The sequence below is a fragment of the Mesoplodon densirostris genome, chromosome 3 (genome assembly GCF_025265405.1).
Source record: "Mesoplodon densirostris isolate mMesDen1 chromosome 3, mMesDen1 primary haplotype, whole genome shotgun sequence".
In the NCBI taxonomy this organism is placed as follows: Eukaryota; Metazoa; Chordata; class Mammalia; order Artiodactyla; family Ziphiidae; genus Mesoplodon; species Mesoplodon densirostris.
In genome coordinates this window covers 175,188,721-175,209,351 of record NC_082663.1, presented here as the reverse complement: position 1 = coordinate 175,209,351, position 20,631 = coordinate 175,188,721, and the positions used below count along the sequence as shown (strand labels likewise).

General features: G+C 40.8%; 1 protein-coding gene across 1 annotated transcript; it reads left to right on the top strand.

Annotated features, from left to right (window-relative positions):
• The first annotated feature begins 4,015 nt into the window (after positions 1–4,015).
• On the top strand, positions 4,016–7,634 carry LOC132487013 (putative uncharacterized protein MSANTD5). Its single transcript, XM_060094571.1, has 4 exons — positions 4,016–4,021; positions 6,060–6,144; positions 6,652–6,954; positions 7,293–7,634. Exons 1-4 carry the CDS (start codon positions 4,016–4,018, stop codon positions 7,631–7,633), a joined length of 735 nt encoding a protein of 244 aa, XP_059950554.1. The 3' UTR covers position 7,634.
• The last annotated feature ends 12,997 nt before the right edge of the window (positions 7,635–20,631 follow it).

Sequence of the window (20,631 nt, the reverse complement as noted above, 5' to 3'; positions counted from 1 at the left end):
ACCTGACTCAATCACTTGTAAGATTTAAGTCCCCTCCCTAACCCCCTTTCAGAGGAAGATACAAGGACTCAAAGAAAACATAGGATGTATACAAGATCACAGAGCAAGTTGGAGTGCTGAGGCTCAGTACTTTCAATGAAAACCAGAGCCTTGATACCCAGTGCCCACTGTGGATGGTGGTCAGTTCCTGGGCATTGGGACCAGTTTCTGCCCTTAGGAGCTCCAGGTCCTGAGACTGTAACTGAGCAGGACCCTATGGGTCCTTCCCAGGACAGAAACACCCCCATGTTCTCCACCTGCCTCTTATTATCTGTAGAAAAACTTTATCCTCCTAGGCCTTCCTCAAGTTCCAAAGAATAAATTTAATCAGAAGTGAGAGAATGCAGAAAGAAAAACAGTCAATAAGACAAAATAATGGTTTAGCCATTAAACAAAGTCAAAGACCTTTAGTTCCACCTCAAGGGCTATGGATAATTTCTAAGCCATGTCTTTAAGCTGTTTTGCAGATGCTGAAACCCGTACCAGGTGAAAGAAGTTACCTGCAATATATATATATATATATATATATATTTATATTTATTTATTTATTTATTTATTTAGGTGACATGAAAAGAATCAAGGATGACTCTGGAGCCACTACACATTAAGTTTGAGCTGATTTAAGATGGTACCACTCACTGTATATGCCCCTCCCCTGTCTTGTCATAATATAAACTCCATAAATCTGAATCATTGGGTAGATTTGTGGATGATAGTTTCGAAGATTCTAAATTAATTCTGAGTAAGGTCCATAGTAGCCTAGACTACACCTGAGATTCTGAGGGCAAAAAATTCTAAGCATTGTGTTGTCAACCTTCTTGGTGACAATCTAAGCACCTTCCTTCTCTCCCATCCTCAGTTGTCCCATCTATAAATCCCCCTCACATTCTCCCTCTGTGTCCCTCCTTCAGCATAAACAATTCTCTTTGAAAAATGTTCTCTTATAAAAAGAAAAGCTCTGTTCTTCGAGTCCGGGCGCCATCAGTCGTCAGCCAATCCCAGCAGTTCGAGTGGTAATGACGTTGGGTCGGCCTGCCCCCCGCGTGGAGACGCTGAGGGAGGGCCAGTCGTAGGGCAGTCGCTCTTCCAGTGGCCCGTTAGCCCGCAGCTGGGACAGGGCTTAGAAGGAGGTCGGGGATTGGGACATTGGCGAGCCCAGTGGCCTTCTTTTCCGCATTTGAAGCAGGCCCCCGGCGGGGTTGCCTTTTGCAGACCCCGTGGATGCTGTGATCCATGGGAGATGGCCGGCCTTAGGGCGGCTACAAGAGCTTGGGTTTGGAGGGCCACCTTCTGGTGCATCCGAGCCTGTCGGCTGGATTCTGCCAAATCCTCATGGCCATTGTAGACTTTAAAGGCCATCTTTACCAGATCTCGAATAGGGGTTTGAGGGCCGTCTTCTGCCCGTCTTAATTTCTTTCGGATGTCCGGGGCTGATTGGGTGATAAAATGGGTGGCTAGGACCGCTGCCCCTGCCGGGGTGTCGGGATCCAGCCGGGTGTAGAGAGTTAAGGCCTCTGTAAGGCGATTGAGAAAGATAGCTGGATTTCCGTTAGGTTCTTGGGTTATCTCTTTTAGTTTTTCAAATTGACTACCTTATGAGCGGCAGCCTGCATGCCAGCCAGGAGGCATTGGATCATGAGGTCGCGTTTACGACGGCCATCTTGGCCATCCTGATAAGTCCAGCCTGGATCGGTGCCAGGTACGGCAGTCGCTCCGACAGGCATGGAGTTGTCGGTAAGGTGAACCTGATCTGCATGGTTTCGAGCAGCAGTTTGAATTCTTTCCCTCTCGTCAGGGGTCAGAGTAGAAGATAGGATCACAAAGATATCGTGCCAGGTTAGATCGTAAGCTTGAGAGAGGTAGCGAAATTCTTTGATGTAGCGGGAAGAGTCGGCAGAAAAGGAGCCGAATCGCTTTTCTATTTGAGAGAGATCTTGGAGGGAAAAGGGAACATGAACTCTAACTACTCCTTCCGCTCCTGCCACCTCCCTCAGAGGGCAGACGAGATTTGGATCTTGGGAGTCGTGAGAGCGTGTATGTGCACTAATTGGCGAGGCAAGGGGCGTGGCAGGAGAAACCCTTGAGGGAGGCGGGGGAGCGGTTAGATGGGCTGGAGCGGGTTCGGGAGGAGGAGGGACCGCTTCAGGGTGGGGTGGAGGCTGGAGAGGAGCTCTGGAGGGGGGAGAGGCGAGAGACTCGGGTGGGTCGGCTAGTGGAGAGGGGTCATCGTCAAAGGAAATTAGGGGCAAGAAAGATCTGGGAAGTGGAACAATCGACGCAGAGGGAGGGGCGGGAGAGTAAATACCAGAAGGCCTGAACATAGGGGACCTCGGACCATTTGCCCGTCCTGCAGCAGTAATTATCTAGATCATGGAGGATGTTAAAATCGAAAGTCCCTTCAGGAGGCCATTTTGGATTGATTGTCTAGAGAATACTGTGGCCAGGCCACAGTGGAATAGAAAATAAGCCGTCGGCGACGGAGATCTTGGGAGAAACCGAGGGCTGTAAAATTGGCTAGGAGACACCCCAGGGGCGTCTTAGAATCTGGTTTCGATTGTGAGGTTCCCATGACCCCCAGTCTGTCCCTGAGTGAATGGAGAGGGAGAGAGGCGTCCCTGGTCTCAGTCTCCAATTCACGGCAGGTCGGAGGGCGGTCAGGCGATTGGGACGTCTCCACAGTTGCCCGAGGCCCGGAGAGAGGACGAAGGAGTCCCTGACACGGCCGCGATTAGGGACAGGGAGTCCAGTGGGCAGGGACTCGGGTTCGGAGGGAACAAGGGAGGGGACTTACCCCGTTTTCTGCCGGATCGGGTGGATGAGTAGAGGTTCCCTGGTTGTCTCCTGGGGGAGGGGAGGAGCGGCCCGCGCGGTAACCCGCGGGGCTTGGTACCCCTCCCGGGTTCCGGCACCAAATGTAAGGTCGGATCTTAACAAACGGCATCGCCAAACAGAGGAAAGCTTCAAGTGAGCTTTATTAAAGGGGGCGCTCCCGGGCGAGGTTCACTGGTCCGAGAGAAAGGGGCCAGAGAGGTCGCACCCGGGCGAGGGTTGGGCAGGATTTTATAGGGGAAGAAGGGAAAGGGGTGTGGTGAATCTGGGAGGGCGCAGGGTATTCCTTATTTGGTGGTCTCTTCGGGTATCGTGGCACTATCTGGTGCCGGTTACATCAGTCTTGGGACCGCTAGTCCCGCCCCTCGAAAGGCGGGGAAGGCTGGGCCGGGTGGAAAGCCCCCAGGTCAGTTCCTGGAACTGGGTGGTCCGGAGAGTTTCCGTCTGATGCAACCTGTGAATCTGATTGCGTTCCCCTGCCTCGGGCCAGTTGGCCTTACACTCCCCCTCTCCTCCCCTCCCTAAACCCTTCTTTCAAATTAAGTCCTTCATAAAGTGTCCCACATGCATCTGTAGAATTTGTGACCACCCTCACCAGCTGAGGCCTGGGCTCTTCCCCTAACCCTCCACTGAAACCACCCTCTACGTGACACACACTGTCCTTGAGCCAAACCCAAAGGGCTTCCCTGACCCTTAGCTCTAACTCACGGAGGGGAGGGTGGTTCATTTGTAGGAATGTCACAAACTCTCACTTTGCCTTTGAGGACACTGGGGCCTAGAGATCCTTGGAATCAATAATGGAGTTAATCCAGTATTAATCTCTAGTTAATCCTATCCCAGTTATCCAATCAAACTGCATTAGAGGTGCTGTATTAAAGGGACTTTGCAGTTGTAATAAAAGTACTAAATTAGTTTATCTTCAGTTAATCCAAAGAGAGTATACTGGGTGTGTCTGATTCAATCACACCCAAGGTATTTAATAGCTGCTAGACCTCCCAAGAGCTTCAGAGACTGCCAGAAGCAGAGAGGAGCAGACACATTTCAGGAGACCACATAATCTCCTGAATTCCAGCAAAGCAGAGTAAGTGCCAGCTCTCTTCAGCTCCTGGATTAGGCCCTGAGGCTGCAGAGAAAACTCAGAATAAAAATGGAGGTAAGTTGGAGGAAACCTGATTCCTGTGTGTTTCGGGGAATACGGGCTGGGTTAGTTGTCTTTCATTTTATTTCATAAGAACTTTTGCAGTCATTAAAATGTACACCCACAGGGCTTCCCTGGTGGCGCGGTTGTTGGGAGTCCGCCTGCCGATGCAGGGGATGCGGGTTCGTGCCCCGGTCCGGGAGGATCCCACGTGCCGTGGAGCGGCTGGGCCCGTGAGCCATGGCCGCTGAGCCTGCGCGTCCGGAGCCTGTTCTCCGTGACGGGAGAGGCCACGGCAGTGAGAGGCCCGCGTATTGCAAAAAAAAAAAAAAAAAAAAAAAAAAAGTACACCCACAACCTTCTCTGTTCTTTGCAAATATTCACTCATTTACTCCTCAAAGAAAGCCTGATGGAAGTGTTATGACTATACTCATCTCACAGAGAAGGCACCAAGGCACTGCATGGCAACTACCCTGAACAGGGACCCACAGTTGTAACTTCAAAGCTAGGAATGAGAAGCCGGCACTGTGGTTCCTGGGTTCATGACCTTCACAGATGTTCTGAGTTGCCACTCCCGTGCTTGATGGATGTTTATTACAAATTTATGGTTTTAATGGGGTTATGTGTCTACTTTGATATTTCATTTAGGTAGAGTATTTCTCATCTCTAGAAGTTCCATATAGGCTGCTTATATCTTCCTATTATCTCCTTATGCTACTGCTTCTCCACACTTGATCACAGGGAGTCTGTTTCTTTTTGTTTTTTTGTTTTTTTTGTTTTTTGTTTTTTGTTTTTTTTTGTGGTACGCAGGCCTCTCACTGTTGTGGCCTCTCCCGTTGTGGAGCACAGGCTCCGGACGTGCAGGCTCAGCGGCCATGGCTCACGGGCCCAGCCGCTCCGCGGCACGTGGGATCTTCCCAGACCGGGGCACGAACCCGTGTCCCCTGCATCGGCAGGCGGACTCTCAACCACTGCGCCACCAGGGAAGCCCAGGGAGTCTGTTTCTAATGGCTGCTTTAAAGCCTTTCTCTACTAATTCTACCATCTGTGTCACTTCTGAGTCTATGGATCAAGTTTCTGCTAGTGACGAATTGTATTTCTGTTTTGTTGCATTCCAGGTAGTTCTAAGTGGGAGATCCACACGGTGCATTTTGGAGTGCTAAATGTTCTGTGTTCCTTGAACTAATGTTGGACTTTGTTCTGGTGCCAAGAAGGTACTTCAAAACAGTTGGAGCCTTTTGAGGATTGCTTTGAATCTTTGTTAGTTGGGACCAGAACAGGCTTCTGTCTGGATAATTTGGCCACACTACTGAGGCAATACCTTTTCTGAGCAGTCTATGTATGAAAACCTTGGATTAGGGTTTTTGGTTACACTCTGGCTGCCGGGGACAAAGATTCTTCTTGGTCTGAGTGACCCCAGCCATTTCCCAACCTGCTCTTTTCCAGTGGCTCTTACTCAGTCCAGGCGGTTCCTGCCCACACAGGGCTCATATGTCCTTAGGCAGGGGACCTCCCTGTAATCTTCAAAGTTCCCTTCATCTCTCTGTCCCTGTCTGTCTGTCTCCTGTGCAGCTTCCTTGTCCTGTACTTGCCATTGTGATACAGGATATCCAGCAGCATTCACTCCTCCAAGATCTCAGCCTGGACTCCCAGGCCCTGTTTGGATCCCTCTCCTTGCTCTAAGGTCTGGACACCCTGAGGCACACTGTGTGGCCCTTGTGGATCTCCTTCACTTGTTTTTTTTCTTTCAAACCACTGTCCTGTGTTCCTGTTGTCCTGTATCTGAAAACCTTTGGTTCAATAGTTCCTCTGGCTTTCTCCTGGTTCAATGCCAGGGTGCATAAAGAAAGCACTCTGCTTTGTTCTGAAATAACTCATTTGTTAATAGTTTGCAACTAATATTCTGTTATTGCAGAATGTTTTCTAGATCTGTTCTTAAGATTGATTTTTATTTTCATTGCTGTGATTGGATAATTATTTAAGCAATCACAATTAAGTTGTTAAGAGATTACCTACTGTGTCAATAGTCATCTTTTATTTTGTTTTTCATTAGAAAGTGACATTTCAGGCTGAAAGTACTAGACACCTCCAGGAAGTAGAGAAGGTAAAAGAAACCCAGGGAGAAGAACCGCCCTCAGGTAAGATGTTCTCAGTCATGTTTAATTAGAGAAAACTTTTGTCTCACCTCCTTCAGCTTCCCAGTCTGAACTGCTCATCTCAGGCCCCAGGGAGGACAGGACTTCCTCAGAGTCCTGGGACCTCTCTGTCCCCGCCCCCAGCCCTGGTGACCAGAGGCAGTGAAAGGCTCCACTGTGGGGTGGGAAGTGAACCCCTCTTCAGGAGGCCCTCCCAGGAAGTAAATGAACCATCAAAGCCCTGTCAATATTTTCTGAAATTAACTTATGCAACTGGAATAACATCAGGCTCTCAGATGCTTCCTGACCTGTTCCAGTGACTATGGCTTGGGCATTAGGACTCAGGTTGATGATGAATCCCTCAACATCTCATGTTACATTTTGTCACCTCCCACTAACTGGATAGAGTCACGTTTGGACCTATCAGTGTAGAGGGAGGGTCTCTGAGAAACCCTCAAGTGTGCATGTGAGATATGCCAGAGCATATCTACCTCCCTCTCTCCTTTCCAGACCAGTGTGTTAAACCTTGGAGCAACCATGAGATTAGGAGTTTCCTACAAGAATGGGAACTCCTTGAAGGTGAAGAGTTAAAGAATTATCACTTAGCATCAAGAATAATTGCCAGGCATCTCAAGCAAAGGGGCATAAATAAGAGCAGGAGAAAATGTCTCCAGATGCTAATAAACATGCAGGACTTATACTGGACCATTCATGAAGCCAACCAGAGACCAAGGAGTGAACCCTTGCCATGTCCTTATGGAGAGGCCCTTCACAGGATCCTAGAACACAGAGGGGAGAACAAGGACTTCTCAGGTTTGTCTCTTATATTCATCTTCATGGTTATTTAGTAAGTGGCATCAGCTGGCCCAGACATTGCACTGTCTCCTGAGAAGGACAGCATGATGGGACTGGTCCCTGCCCACAGATTAGCCCCTGCACACAGCACAAAGAACTTGATGTTCTGAGCATCCACCTGCTCCTCTCCTATTTCTCCTCTTTGTCACCAAAACAATGAGGGACTTTACTCATGGCCTGGTTTAGAATAGACATGGCCCCCTGGGCCAGACTAAGTAATAGGCATAGATTCAGGAGGAGGGTAGGTGATGTCCTTATGATGTCATCTCTCTCTCTCTCATGTCCTCCCTGTGCAGAAGTGGCTGATGTCCCACCACCTGAGTACCAGCCCCCTGCGTGTGCCATCCCTGACTGCTTTGAGGAGCTGCTGTGGGCTCCCCCACATAATCTACATAGAGGATCCTCAGGTACCCAGATGGGAGCCCTGGAACATGAACCTTCCACAGTCAAGTCCATGCCTGTTTCCTGCATTTTTCTCCCTACACCCTGGCCCCCAGCAACAGTGGTCAACTCTCTGACACTGAGTCAGATTGAGAACTTACAGCTGGAACCTGAATCCCAGTTTGATTCAAAGGACAGACAATGGACTAGCACAATTCTATACACTCATGACTTCTTTTTTCCTAGCCCAATGTAATGAGGAAAAAAAATGTGAAAATAAATGACTGTGACCCTCATCCCTTTCTGCCTTGTGCTGGATGCTTGGATGGGACCCAGGATTATAGAGTCAAAGGGGCAGGGGAGTGCTCACTTTCCAGGTGACTTGGGACCTGTTAAACTTTCTCTCTACTCTCTCCATCATGCTTCCTGCATGGAGGATCCTTTAACATCAGGGAAAACTTAGACATTCAGAGATAATTGTGCTCAATCCTGCCTTCATCATTTCCTAACTGTGTGATAACAGAACTTGTTTAATGTTTCTGAGCCTAAAATTCTTCCCATTAAAATGGAACCTGGTGTTTCTTGTCAGAAGATAGTTTTAGGATATAAACACACATGACAAAATCACTTGATGTTCCTTTTTTTTTAAATAAAGGAAACTTTTTATTTTGAGATCACTGTAATTTCACATGTTGTTGTGACAGATAATACAGAGAGGTCTCAGAGAGATCCCTTGTATCCTTTACTCAGGTTTCCCTCATGGTAACATCTCAGAAAACCAAAGTACAATAACATAACTGGTATATTGACCAGATTCAGCCAAAATACTGAATCACCACAAGATTCCTCATTTTGCCCTTTTATGGTCACACACGTGACCCTCCCACACTCACTCCTTAATTAACTCCTGGCAACCACTAAGATGTGCTCCATTTCTATCTATCTATCTAACTACCTATCTATCCATCATCTATATATCATTTCAAGAATTTATATAAGTGGAATCATAGAGCATGTAACCTCTGGGGATTGGCTTTTTTCACTCATGATAATCTCAGGATTCATTGAGATTTCTATTGCTGAGTAGTGTTCCACTAGATGGATGGATATTGTACCACAGTTTAACCATTCACCCATTGAAGGTCATCTGGATTGTTTCTAGTTTGGAGTTATTTTAAGTAAAGCTGTTTTAAACATGCAGGTACAGACTTTGTAACCACAAGTCTGTGTGGGATAAATGGAGTGCTACATCGATATGTATGATAATCACATGCTTAGTTTTTTAAAGAAACTGACCATCCAGTTTTCAGATAACCGTATCATTATAGGCTCCCACCAGCAATGTATGAATGATTTTGTTTGTTTCCTCACAATTATGTGGTGTCACAATTTATATTTTAGCAGTTCTGACAGTCCTTTAGTGAGTGGCATCAGCAGACCCAGCCCATCATAGTGTACTCTGAGCAGAGCTTAGAATGAAGGGTTTGGCCTCTGCCCATAGGTTTCCCTGCATGTCATCCCAAAGTGGTGATATCTCATTGTGGTCTCAATTTGCAGTCCCTATTGACTAATGACATTGAACATCATTTCATGTGCTTATTTGTCATCTGTATATCCTCTTCAGTGATAGGTCTCTTCATGTTTTTGGTCCATTTTCTAATTGGATTGCTTTCACTGTTATGAATTGAGAGTTATTTATTCTAGTCTACTATGAGATGTGCCTTGTACAAATATTTTCTCCTTTGTGACTTTTTTTTTTTCTCTGTGAAAGCTCATATGGAGAGGATGAAAAGTTTTAAATTTTGATTAGGTCAAATTTATATCAGTTTTCTAATGAGTGATGCTTTTGGTGTCAAACATAAGAACACTTTTCCTAGACCAAGGATTTTCTCCTATATTTTTCAAAAAGTTTTACAGTTTTATATTTAAGTCCATGATACATTTGAGTTGAATTTTCATTGAGGTGTGAGGTTAGGTCAAGTTCATTTCTGTGTGTGTTGCTATAGATGTCAGTTTCTCCAGCACCATTTTTGAAGAGATTGTCATTACTCTTTCACTTTTGTCAAAAATTAGGTGGGCATATTTATGTGAGTCTATTAAAGGGTTCTCTACATTGTTCCATTGATATACATGTCTATCACTCTGTCAATACCACACAGTCTTGATTACTTAGCTGTATAATGAGTTATGAAATCCTGTAAATTGATGTTTTCCACTTTAATCTTTGATTTTCAAATATTGAACCAGTCTTACATCCCTGAAATACACCACTTATTCATCATACAATTCTTTTTACATATCGCTGATTTTAATTTAATAATATTTTGTTAGTGATTTCTGCATTAATATTCAAGAGGGATGCTGTTTTGGAGTTTTCTTTTGTTGTACTGTCTTTGTCTGGTTTGGGGATCAAGGTATACTAGTTATATAAAATGAATTGGCAAGTGTTCTCTCCTGTCTTATTTTCTAGAAGATATTGTGTAGAACTGATGTTAAGTCTTTAAATACTTGATAGAACTCTCCAATGAAACCATCTGAGCCTGGGGATTGATTGATTGATTGATTGATTGATTTCTTTCTTTCATCTTTTGAAATTTTAAAATAGTTTTTTCAGTTTCTTTAATAGCATAGGGGTATTTAAATTATCTATTTCATATTAGGTGATTTGTGGTAGTCTGTGTGTTTTTTAGGAATTGGTCTATTTCCTCTAAGTTGTCAAGTTTTATGTGTATACAATCATTCACAGTATTCCATTTCCTTTTTGCTATCCACAGGACCTGTAGTCATGTCCCTTCTTTCATTCCTGCTATTGATAATTTGTCTTGTCCCTTTTTTCTTAGTCTTGCTCAAGGTTTGTCTACTTGATCGATCATTTCAAAGAATCAGTTATTTGTTTCATTGACTTTTCTCTATTCTGTTTACAATTTTATTTCTGCTCCTATTATTATTCCCTTCCTTCTGCTTCCTTTGTGTTTAGTTGGTATACTTATTCTAGATTCTTGACGTGCTAGATTAGATTATTATTTAAAGACTTTTCCTTTTTCCTAATGAATGAACTTAGTACCATAAATTTTATTTTCACCACTGCTTTCACTGTGTCCCATGAATTTTAATATGTTTTATTTTTTTATTTCAGTTTTTTAAAAATTTCTCTTTAGACTTGTTTTTTGACCCATGTGTTATTTAGAAATGTGTTACTGAGTTTCTAAGAGCTGGAGATATTTATGTTGTCAATGTGTTACTGATTTTCTAGTTTGATTCCATTAAGACCAGAGAACATACTCCATATGATTCAATTTTTAAAATTTGTTGAGGCCTGTTTTATGGCCCAGGAGAGAGTCTGTCTTGCTATATGTTCTATGGGCACTTGAAAAAAAAAAGTATATCCTGATGCTGAATGAAGTATTTTATAACTGTTGATAAAGATCCTGTTGTTTGATAAGGTTGTTGAGTTCTATTTCCTTGCAGATTTTCTGCCTAGTTATTCTGCGTTCTAATTATTAAGAGGGATGTCAAAGTGTTCATCTACATTTGTGATTTGTATATTTCTCCTTTCAGTTTCTACAAGTGTTTTGCTTCCCATATTTTACAGTTCTGTGCCCTGGTATATATGCATTTAGGATTGCTATGCCTTCTTGTTGGATTAACTTTTTTTCTTTATGTAATTTCCCTGTGTCTCAAAATATTTTCTTGTTCTTAAGCCTACCTTATATGATATTAGTCTCTCCACTCTTGCTTTCTTGGATTAATGTTTGCATCTATTTCCACCCTTGTACTTTCAATCTACATTATTACATTTGAAATAATAAAATAATAATCTATATTATTACATTTGAAGTGAGTTTCTAGTAGACAGCATATATATGGATCACGTTTTTAAATCCACTCTGTCAAACTATCTTTAATTGGTTTGTTTAGACCATTTACATTTAATGTAATTATTGTTAGGACTAAAGCCTGCCATCTTGGTTTTCATGCGTTTGTTCTCTCTATTTTTGTTTGTTTTCTTTTTACTACTTTCCTGTGGGCTACTTGAACATATTTTTAGAATACCATTTCCAGCAGAATACACATTTTTTACAAGCTCATATGGAACATGAAGCAAGATAGACCACATTCTGCGGTGTAAAACACACATAAGCTAGGGCTTCCCTGGTGGCACAGTGGTTGAGAATCTGCCTGCCAATGCAGGGGACACGGGTTCGAGCTCTAGTCTGGGAAGATCCCACATGCCGTGGAGCAACTAGGTCCATGAGCCACAACTACTGAGCCTGCACATCTGGAGCCTGTGCTCTGCAACAAGTGAGGCCGCGATAGTGAGAGGCCCGTGCACCATGATGGAGAGTGGCCCCCATTTGCCACAACTAGAGAAAGCCCTCACACAGAAACAAAGACCCAACACAGCCAAAACTAAATAAATAAATAAATTTTAAAAAATATTTTTAAGAAAACACACATAAGCTAAAGAAAGAAGTGCATATTAAATCCAAAGTAAGCAGAAGAAAATAAATAATTAGAATCAGAGCGGAAGTAAATAAAAGTGAAAATAGAAAATTAGTAGGAAAGGTCAGTGTAACCAAAAGCTGGTTCTTTGGAAAAAATCAATAAAACTGATAACCCTCTACTTAGGCTAACTAAGAAAAAATAGTGATACAGACATTATTAATATCAAAAATGAAAGAGCATAGGGCATTGCTATAGAGCCTATGTACTTTAAAAGAAGAATAAAAGAATACTATGAACAACTCTATGTCCACAAATTTAATAACTTAGATGAAATGGGCCAATTCACTAAAAGTCACAATTTGTCAAAACTCATAAAAAAAAGAAATCGACAGTCTGAATAGACTTATCTTTGTTACAGAAATTGAATCAATAATAAATAACTGCAAAGCATGAGACCTAGATGGGTCTGCTGTTTAAGTCTCCCAAACATATAAGGAATAAATTAGAATGTTCTCTACAATCTCTTTTAGAAGGTAGAAGCAGAGATGATACTTCCGGGGACTTCCCTGGTGGTGCAGTGGTTAGAATTCCTCCTGCTAATGCAGGGGACATGGGTTCGATCCCTGGTCTGGGAAAATCCCACGTGCCATGGAGCAACTAAGCCCATGTGCTACAACTACTGAGCCTGTGCTCGAGAGTCCTTGAGCTACAGCTACTGAGCTCATGTGCCACAGCTATTGAAGCCCGCATGCCTAGGGCTCGTGCTCCACAACAAAAGAAGCCAGTGCACTGAGAAGCACATGCACTGCAATGAAGAGTAGCCCCTGCTCACCGCAACTAGAGAAAGTCCACACGCAGAAATGAAGACCCAAAGCAGCAACAAATAAATAAATAAATAGATAGATAGATAAAAAGTGATGATACTTCCTACCTCATTCTATGAAGCCAGCATTACCCTAAAACCAAAACCAAAGATGATACAAGAAAAGAAAACTTCATATCTCATGAATATAGATTCAAAAATCCTCAAGAAAGTATCAGCAAATTAAATCCAACAATGTATAAAAAGAATTATACATCATATCCAAGTGAGATTTTCCCAATTTATGTAAGGCGAGTTCAACTTTTAAAACATAGTTAATGTAATCCATCATACCAACAGGCTAAAAAAGAAAATCACATGATCATGTCAATATATGTGGGAAAAGTATTTGACAAAATCTAACACCCATTCATGATAAAAACTCTCAGTAACTAGGAATACCTTGACTTACAGAATACCCACAAAAACCTACAGTTAAAATCATACTTTATGGTGAGAAACTTGAAGCTTTCCCAGTAAGACCAGGTATTAGAAAAATGACGTCCCCCTTCACAACTTTTCAACATTATACTGGAATTTCTGCTTAATGCAATAAGACAAGATAAGAAAATAAAAAGTATCAGGGAAGGAATAAATAAAAATACATTTGCTACAGATGACATGATTGTCTATGTAGAAAATCTGAAAGGACTGACAGAAAAAACCTTTTGGGATAAAGAAAGGTTTTTAGCATAGTTACAGGATAGAAGATTGATATAAAATGTCGATTACTTTTTATATACTAGCAGTCAGCAAGTAAAAATTAAAAACACAGAACCATTTACATAAGTACCCAAAATGATATACATAGGTATACATCTAACAAAATATGAACAGGAAGCCTACAAAACTCTAATGATTAAACCAATGAAGAACTAAACAAATGGAGTTATTCCACGTTCATGGGTAGGAATACTCAATATTGTCTTGATTTTAGTTTCTCTCAACTTATTTTCTAGATTCAGTTAAATTTCTATCAAAATCCCACCAAGTAATTTTGTTGATGTCAACAAACTAACTCTGAAGTGTATGAGGAGTGACAACAACTTTATGGCAGTGTAACACATTCATCCTTTTTGTTTCCCCTAATAAACAAGTAATTCGACATCTATCTGCAAAGGAATGTGCTCCTGTGGGAATTATGGAATCCAGCACCATATGCCAAGGAACTCAGGAGGAGTCTTGCCCACCTGTGCATCCAGTAATAGGCAGACAGAACTCAGTACAGGCTGCAGAACCAGTGGAGTCAGAAAAACACCTCAACCACTCTCATTCACAGTTGGGAAAATTTTGGAGAATGCTGACTTGGGAAGATACCTATGGATGAGTGAGGCTTTGTGGAAGTCCAACCTTACTGAAGGGATATTCCAGCAGAATATGGAGCAAAACATGTATAAGTATATTACACATTTGTATATGTATATATACATATACATAAATATATATATATATATTTGAATGCTATATATATATATATTTGAATGCAATGGAGAGAGTAAAAATGAGCTTTGCCAGTAAAAGGGAGCACTTACTATAAGCCAGGCAATCTTCTATGCTTTTTACATTTATTTACTCACCAACTATAAAAAGAATGATTTGAAGTTGGCACTCTTATTATCCCTGACTTACAGAAAAGGACACTGAGGGAGATGTATGTTAAGTAAGTCATCGTATTCTAGGAGTAGAACTAATTTTGAAACACAGGAAATGGGGCTTAGAGTCTTTATCCTTCACTGCCGATACTGCCTCTAATTCCAATGACAGGAAAGATAAATCACAACCCAACTACTAATTCTTCTCAAGACACAAGTTCTTAAACTCCTTTAAAACCTTAAAGGCCCCAAATGGACTCCATGAATAACCATTTCATAGTATTTATATGCAGAATACTTATCTACTCTTTATCTCAAAAATACACTTCACTCATTTGATCATTATTCTTGAGGTAATTTTAAAGTAGCTGAGTAGATAAGTAATGTATGAGACGATAAAATATTACTAAAGCAATATGCACATAAAGTTAATCTCTCCCCCCACCCTCTCTCTCCCTCTGTCTCTGTCTCTCTGTCTCTGTCTGTCTGTCTGTCTGCCTGTGTGTGTCTCTCTCTCAGATAGGTCTGGTAAAAAAGAATTTTTTCTTTTCTTCCAAAATACTATATACTGCTTGAGGGGGAAAAAATCACAAAATTTTATAATGGATGATACAACCTGAATGCAATAATTCACATATATGTTCAGAAACCTCTATTAAATTGCAATTCCAAGAACATATCACATTCAAATCAAATTATGTTTGAGGACACAAACCACAAGTCTTACAGGCAGATATAGAGGAGTAGATTGAAAACATCTTGGGCTACAGTCCCAATCTCCCCTGTCACAATCCCTTAGCCATCAAGATACAATCACAAGATCTTAGAAAGTTCACTTACCTTTACATAGTTTTCTTATCTAAAATGATAACAGTCAAACTACTTTACAGATATGTTTTAATATTTTATTAATATGAAAGGAAGTTGGTAAATATAAAAGTTTATAGGTATGTTACATAAAACTTATATGACATACAAGTGGAATGGGAAAATAAGCCCATGAGACTAGGCAATCTAGTCTAGGAAAATTCTGAAGGAAAAAAAAAACATCTAATGAGGAGAAATTATCCTTAACATATATCCAAACATACACTAAAAATATAATAACTGAAACATGACCATTGACAAGGTATTTGGGGTTGGGGAGTGTGGATCCTTAAATTACTCCATTCACCAAAACTAATTACAAATCAAATACTTAAAAACGTTAAAAAATACAACCACTATAAGAAAGCATGATCATTGTTCAATACATCTCTCTCTCTCTTTCTCTCTCTCTTTTTTTCCCTCATCATCTTGGATTTAGGTAGATCTCACTAGGCAAGTTGCAATTTTTGAAAGCTATGATGCAAAATATAAATAAATTTGATTCCATATTGTTTTTCAAATCTATACTATAGAAAGATGACTAACAAAGTCTAAAGAATAATGTCAGTACTAGAGAAATTCAACATGAAAATTTAAAGGCTACCTTGTTTAATATTTTTTTCAAAAATGGCAAGAAAAGATGTAACAAAATAAAAGAAGGTAATGTTTGAAGAGCAGTCCACAGAAAAACAATTATTTACAACAATGTAACTTTAAAACATCAGAATTGTTCTCACTGATGATTGAGTATATAAAATTAAAATGTAAATATAAAGATATTTGCTTTTTTAGATATGTAAGTATTTAAAGGTATGATATATACAGAGCTGGGAAAAGTGTGGGGAAATGAGCCCATTAATTCTTGATAGGAATTTAAATTGGTATAGTATCTTCGACAGGACCTTAGAAAAGATAATTAATTGCAAATAACATATATCTTGTCATTCTTCGTGTTATTTTAACAAAAGAAACATCTATCCTCCATAAAATTGCATGTTTAAGTTAAATGTTTAAATTACCTGTTTTTTTGACCCATTAATTCTGCATATTGAACTATTTCCTGCATTTATTATTGCACAACATGTAATATAAATCCTCCATAATCTTCATTATAACATTGATTGAAATGGATAATACTCAGAAACAATGTATATGTTCAAAGTTATTGAAATGATTTTATAAATGATTTAATAAATAAGCCTTATGAGCTGGAAACAAACAATGACTAAATGAAAATAGTATATGTTATGTGGCTTCACTTGGAAATTTTTCCCAAAATCTTTTTAATCTCAAACAAGGAGAAGGCAAAATATAATATATAGTGAGATTTTATGTAGTGTGATGAAAACATGATAACCCATGTTTTTGGTCACAGAAACTCTCTATATATGAATACTTATATTAAAATAGAAACAATATCTAGAAGTATATAGACTGAACTGTCAAAAAGACTCACTTCTAGAGCATGAGATGGAATTTAAGGGAGACTTTAATGTTTACCTATCCTTCATTTATAAAATAGTAATCAATAATCATGAGTCATTAAGAAATTAGGAAAGAATACATATACATGTATGCATATAAGATAATATAATATTTAGGAAATTTCCCTATGAGCTATTATCTGTCTTTTAAAAAAAATCTCTTAATATATCTTTTTAATTTTGTTATTCCTTCTTTACAGAAATCATTGCCTCATCCCCCTTGTTTTCTGTTTTTTTGTTTTGTTTTGTTTTTTTGGTAATTATCAAACTGAACTGAAAGGGAGAAAAGTAGGAAGAAAGACAGGAAGTTAGGAAGGAAAAAAGACTGAAAGGAATTTTCAATCTCCATAGTAACACCAGTGTTTTAAAACAAACTGCTGCACAATTTCACAGTCTTAAAACTGTAAATCCCGTGAAACACGAGAAATTTGAGAATGAGGAGCTGAAAATGAGCCAAATGCAGTGAAAGGGCATGAGTTTGGTTTTCAAAAGAACTGGAGTTCCAATCTCCTGAATCGCTTTCACAACTTTGATGTGGAGGTGAGAATGGCTTCTTCACGGGAAGGTTTGAGACAATTGAAAGAAAACGTTCTTGCTAATAACTCACAGCTTGCTAGGTTTTAACCAAGGTGTTGCCCCTTTTCTCCTCTTGGAACAAGACTGGAGCACTTGTCTTAGCCACTGGGGATCTGGGACGGAGTGTCCTCAAGCCATGCTTCTAGTACACACCTCTGTCCATGGAAGAAACCCATCTCTCAGATGGGATACAGAGTACCTTCACTTTCTAAATGGCTCTGGGAAGAGACAAATAGTTTTTCCCCTTAAATTAAAACTTTGGAAGGAATATAATCAGTTTTCTTTTCTCTGTTTGAGGTCCTTCTCAGCATACTGTTTTAGTATTAACAGTCTCCCCACCCTTTCCACTTCTCCACCTGCAGTTTACACTTCATAAGTACCTTCTATAGCCCCTGTGAATATCTTCATATTTAATTTAATTGTGTACTTGTTCTTGCACGCAATGAATTTTACTGTATGTCATGTGGATCTGTCATCACTCTCTTGGTGAGGAGGGAGATCGGGCAATAACCATTCTTTCATCTTATATACATGGGCACAGCTTGGAATCTCAAAGAATGAACTATTAGGGACTTCCCTGGTGGTCCAGTGGTAAAGAATCAGCCTTACAATGTAGGGGACGTGTGTTCGATCCCTGGTCAGGGAACTGGGATCCCACATGCTACAGGGCAGCTAGGTCTGCACACCACAACTACTGAGCTCGTGCACCTCAACTAGAGCCCACATGCCCCAAACTACAGAGCCCACGCGCCCTGGAGCCTGCGTGCCACAACTAGAGAGAAGCCTGCACACTGCAACTAAAGAGAAACCCATGCACCACAATGAAAAGCCCGCGTGCCCCAAAGAAAGATCCTGCATGCCTCAATGAAGATCCCGCGTGCCGCAACTAACACCCGACACAGCCAAAAATAAATTAATTAAATAAATAATAAATAAATATTTTGTAAAAAAGAATGAGCAATTAATTGCTTAATGTGGTAGTACAAGTCTTCTCAGCCTTGGGGAAACACTTCCTCTTCCTTGCTCAAAGTTAGAAAAACTGAAAGGCAGTAACAAGTGCTAAACTGGAGAGATCAGAGCTCTCCCCACACACATGGGCAATGACTCATGGAAAGGTCAGGAAATGAATCCAATGACTGACAGCTCACAGTTTTTCAGATATGATTTTGCATGAGTTGGAGACAGCAGAGCAGATCACCTACATGAAGACTATTGATTTGTAAAACATTTAATTTGTGTATTTAGGAAAGTGTGTGCTAACAGTGTACCAAAAGGTAACTTTATTTTCCCTGTAGATGCTGGTCAGAGTGTGAGCACTGTTGTCCCCAAATGCACCATTCCACCTCAGAAATGCCCACAGTCAAACAACAAATCAAAGAAATTATTTTGCATTGGTAAATTTCTTGCTTTCTTGTGATTAAAAATAGGAGTTTTATGTATGTATTTGTCTACAGGTTTGTGTCTTGGTATATCAGTCATAATCCATAAACTTTCCAAGAGCAAGGAGGATGTTCCTCATTTTCTATTTTTCTATTTCTTTGATGCATTTCCTATTTTTTTTAAAACTTAACAAAACAACAAGGAAGTGCAGACTTATGAGTAGAGCTCCTTTTTTGGAGGTTCTGAGACCCAGTTTCAAACATGGTGGATGGGGAGGGTCCCCACACCAACAAACCCTAGACAACAGCAGTGTGTCAAAGAGTACAACTCACTTCTGACACTAACTACCCAGAGAAAGTATCAGATTCCACAGGTTAAGTGTTCAGTCCTATAAGATTTCCTCAACCCCCTAACCACTTCAGAAGCCAGTTGCAAACCCAAGCTGTTACCTGTGCTTCTGACCAATTGGCTACAGACTGGAGGTTCCATCAATCCCCTCCTTGGACTTCAGATTCCAGACACAAGTCCAGGTTGTTACCTGTGCTTCTGAGCAACTGGCTATAAATCAGAAGTTCCCATGACCCCCTCCTCAGGTTAGATTAATTTGTTAGAGTGACTCATAGAACACGGGAAAACATTTTACTTACTAGACCACCTGTATATTTTAAAAGGATATAACTCAGGAACAGCCAGGTGAAAGAGGTGCATAGGGCAAGCATGTTGGAAGGGCATTCTCCCTGTATCTCTATGTGTTCACTGAGCCGGAAGCTCTCCCAACCCTGTCCTTTTGGGGTTTTATGGAGGCTTCTTTCACAGATATGATCGATTGATTACATCATTGTCTATTGGCTATTGATTCAACCTCTATCCCCTCTCCCCTCCCCAGAGGTCTAAAGGTTAGACTGAAAATTCCAACCCTCTAATCACGTGGTTGTCCGTTGGCAACAGTGCTTTAGGTGCTTTCCAAACTCACCTTGTTAATATAACAAAAGACATCTTTATCATTCTGAACACTTAGGAAATTCCAACGGTTTGGGAGCTGTGAGCCAGGGACTGTGGATGAAGACCAGCATATGTGAGAAATATATGTTTGGTAATTTGAATGACCAAACATATATTTCTTACAAGTCACAATATCACAGCTCCTAAATCCAGAAATCTACTCACCATTTTTACTTGTATGCCACCAGGTATCATTAAAAATCAGAAGTCAAAATTTGTGGATCTAATGGGAGGATTTCCGCGGGATTGTGTGATCTCTTCTTCCCTCCTGTGTGCACACAGGTGGTCCAGCCAGGTGCAAATCCAGATGCGGAAGGAAATGAAGGCATTTCTCCTGGTCTTGGCCCATCCCTCTATAAATGAAAGGGACCATGATATTTGTGCAGAGGAGCATATGGCAATGACAGTAAAATGCAGCTCTCCTGAGGAAAGACTGAGAGGGACCATGATGGTGGTCTGGGTTTCTCAATGGCCCCAAGCTCTGGTGAAACTTCTAAACCCACAGGGGTCATTAGTACATACACTGAGGTGTGCTGTAGGTATATATCACAGCAAACTCTATAATCTCCCATAGGGTCCAGACAGAAAATGAGACCCATGAAAATTTGTCCCTTGATATGGAAAGAATTTATTACTTCATGGAAGCAAAATCAGGGACTCAATCCATTTTTGTTCTATAAACATAAATACTGATGGATCATTTGCTTCCTTCCTCTGTTCCCAAGAATTATTATGTAACTAAAAAACAACTGAGGTATAATCAGTCCCATCCCACTTGGAAAGAAGCACTTTTTCCCCCTTAGACCTACTGAAAATGGCGCAGAAGTATTCAGACATTGTTTTATTAAGAATTTTATGTATGAAAAAGAAAGAACCCATTGTCCTAGATAGTTGAAAAATTGTTTAGGTGCATTGATCAATTGAAAGTTTATTACTAATTTAAGAAACTGACAGGGAGAACAATTTTGCTTTATTTCGTTAGTTAGGATTTATACTTTCGTTTCAAACCTAACTAGGGGGAAATTGAGCAAGTATCATGAACTCC

Excerpts from the sequence above, each read along its gene's own strand:
- LOC132487013 (XM_060094571.1), top strand. Across the intron at positions 6,145-6,651 it reads GGGAGAAGAACCGCCCTCAG|ACCAGTGTGTTAAACCTTGG; the intron begins GTAAGATGTTCT and ends TCTCCTTTCCAG. Across the intron at positions 6,955-7,292 it reads GGAGAACAAGGACTTCTCAG|AAGTGGCTGATGTCCCACCA; the intron begins GTTTGTCTCTTA and ends CTCCCTGTGCAG.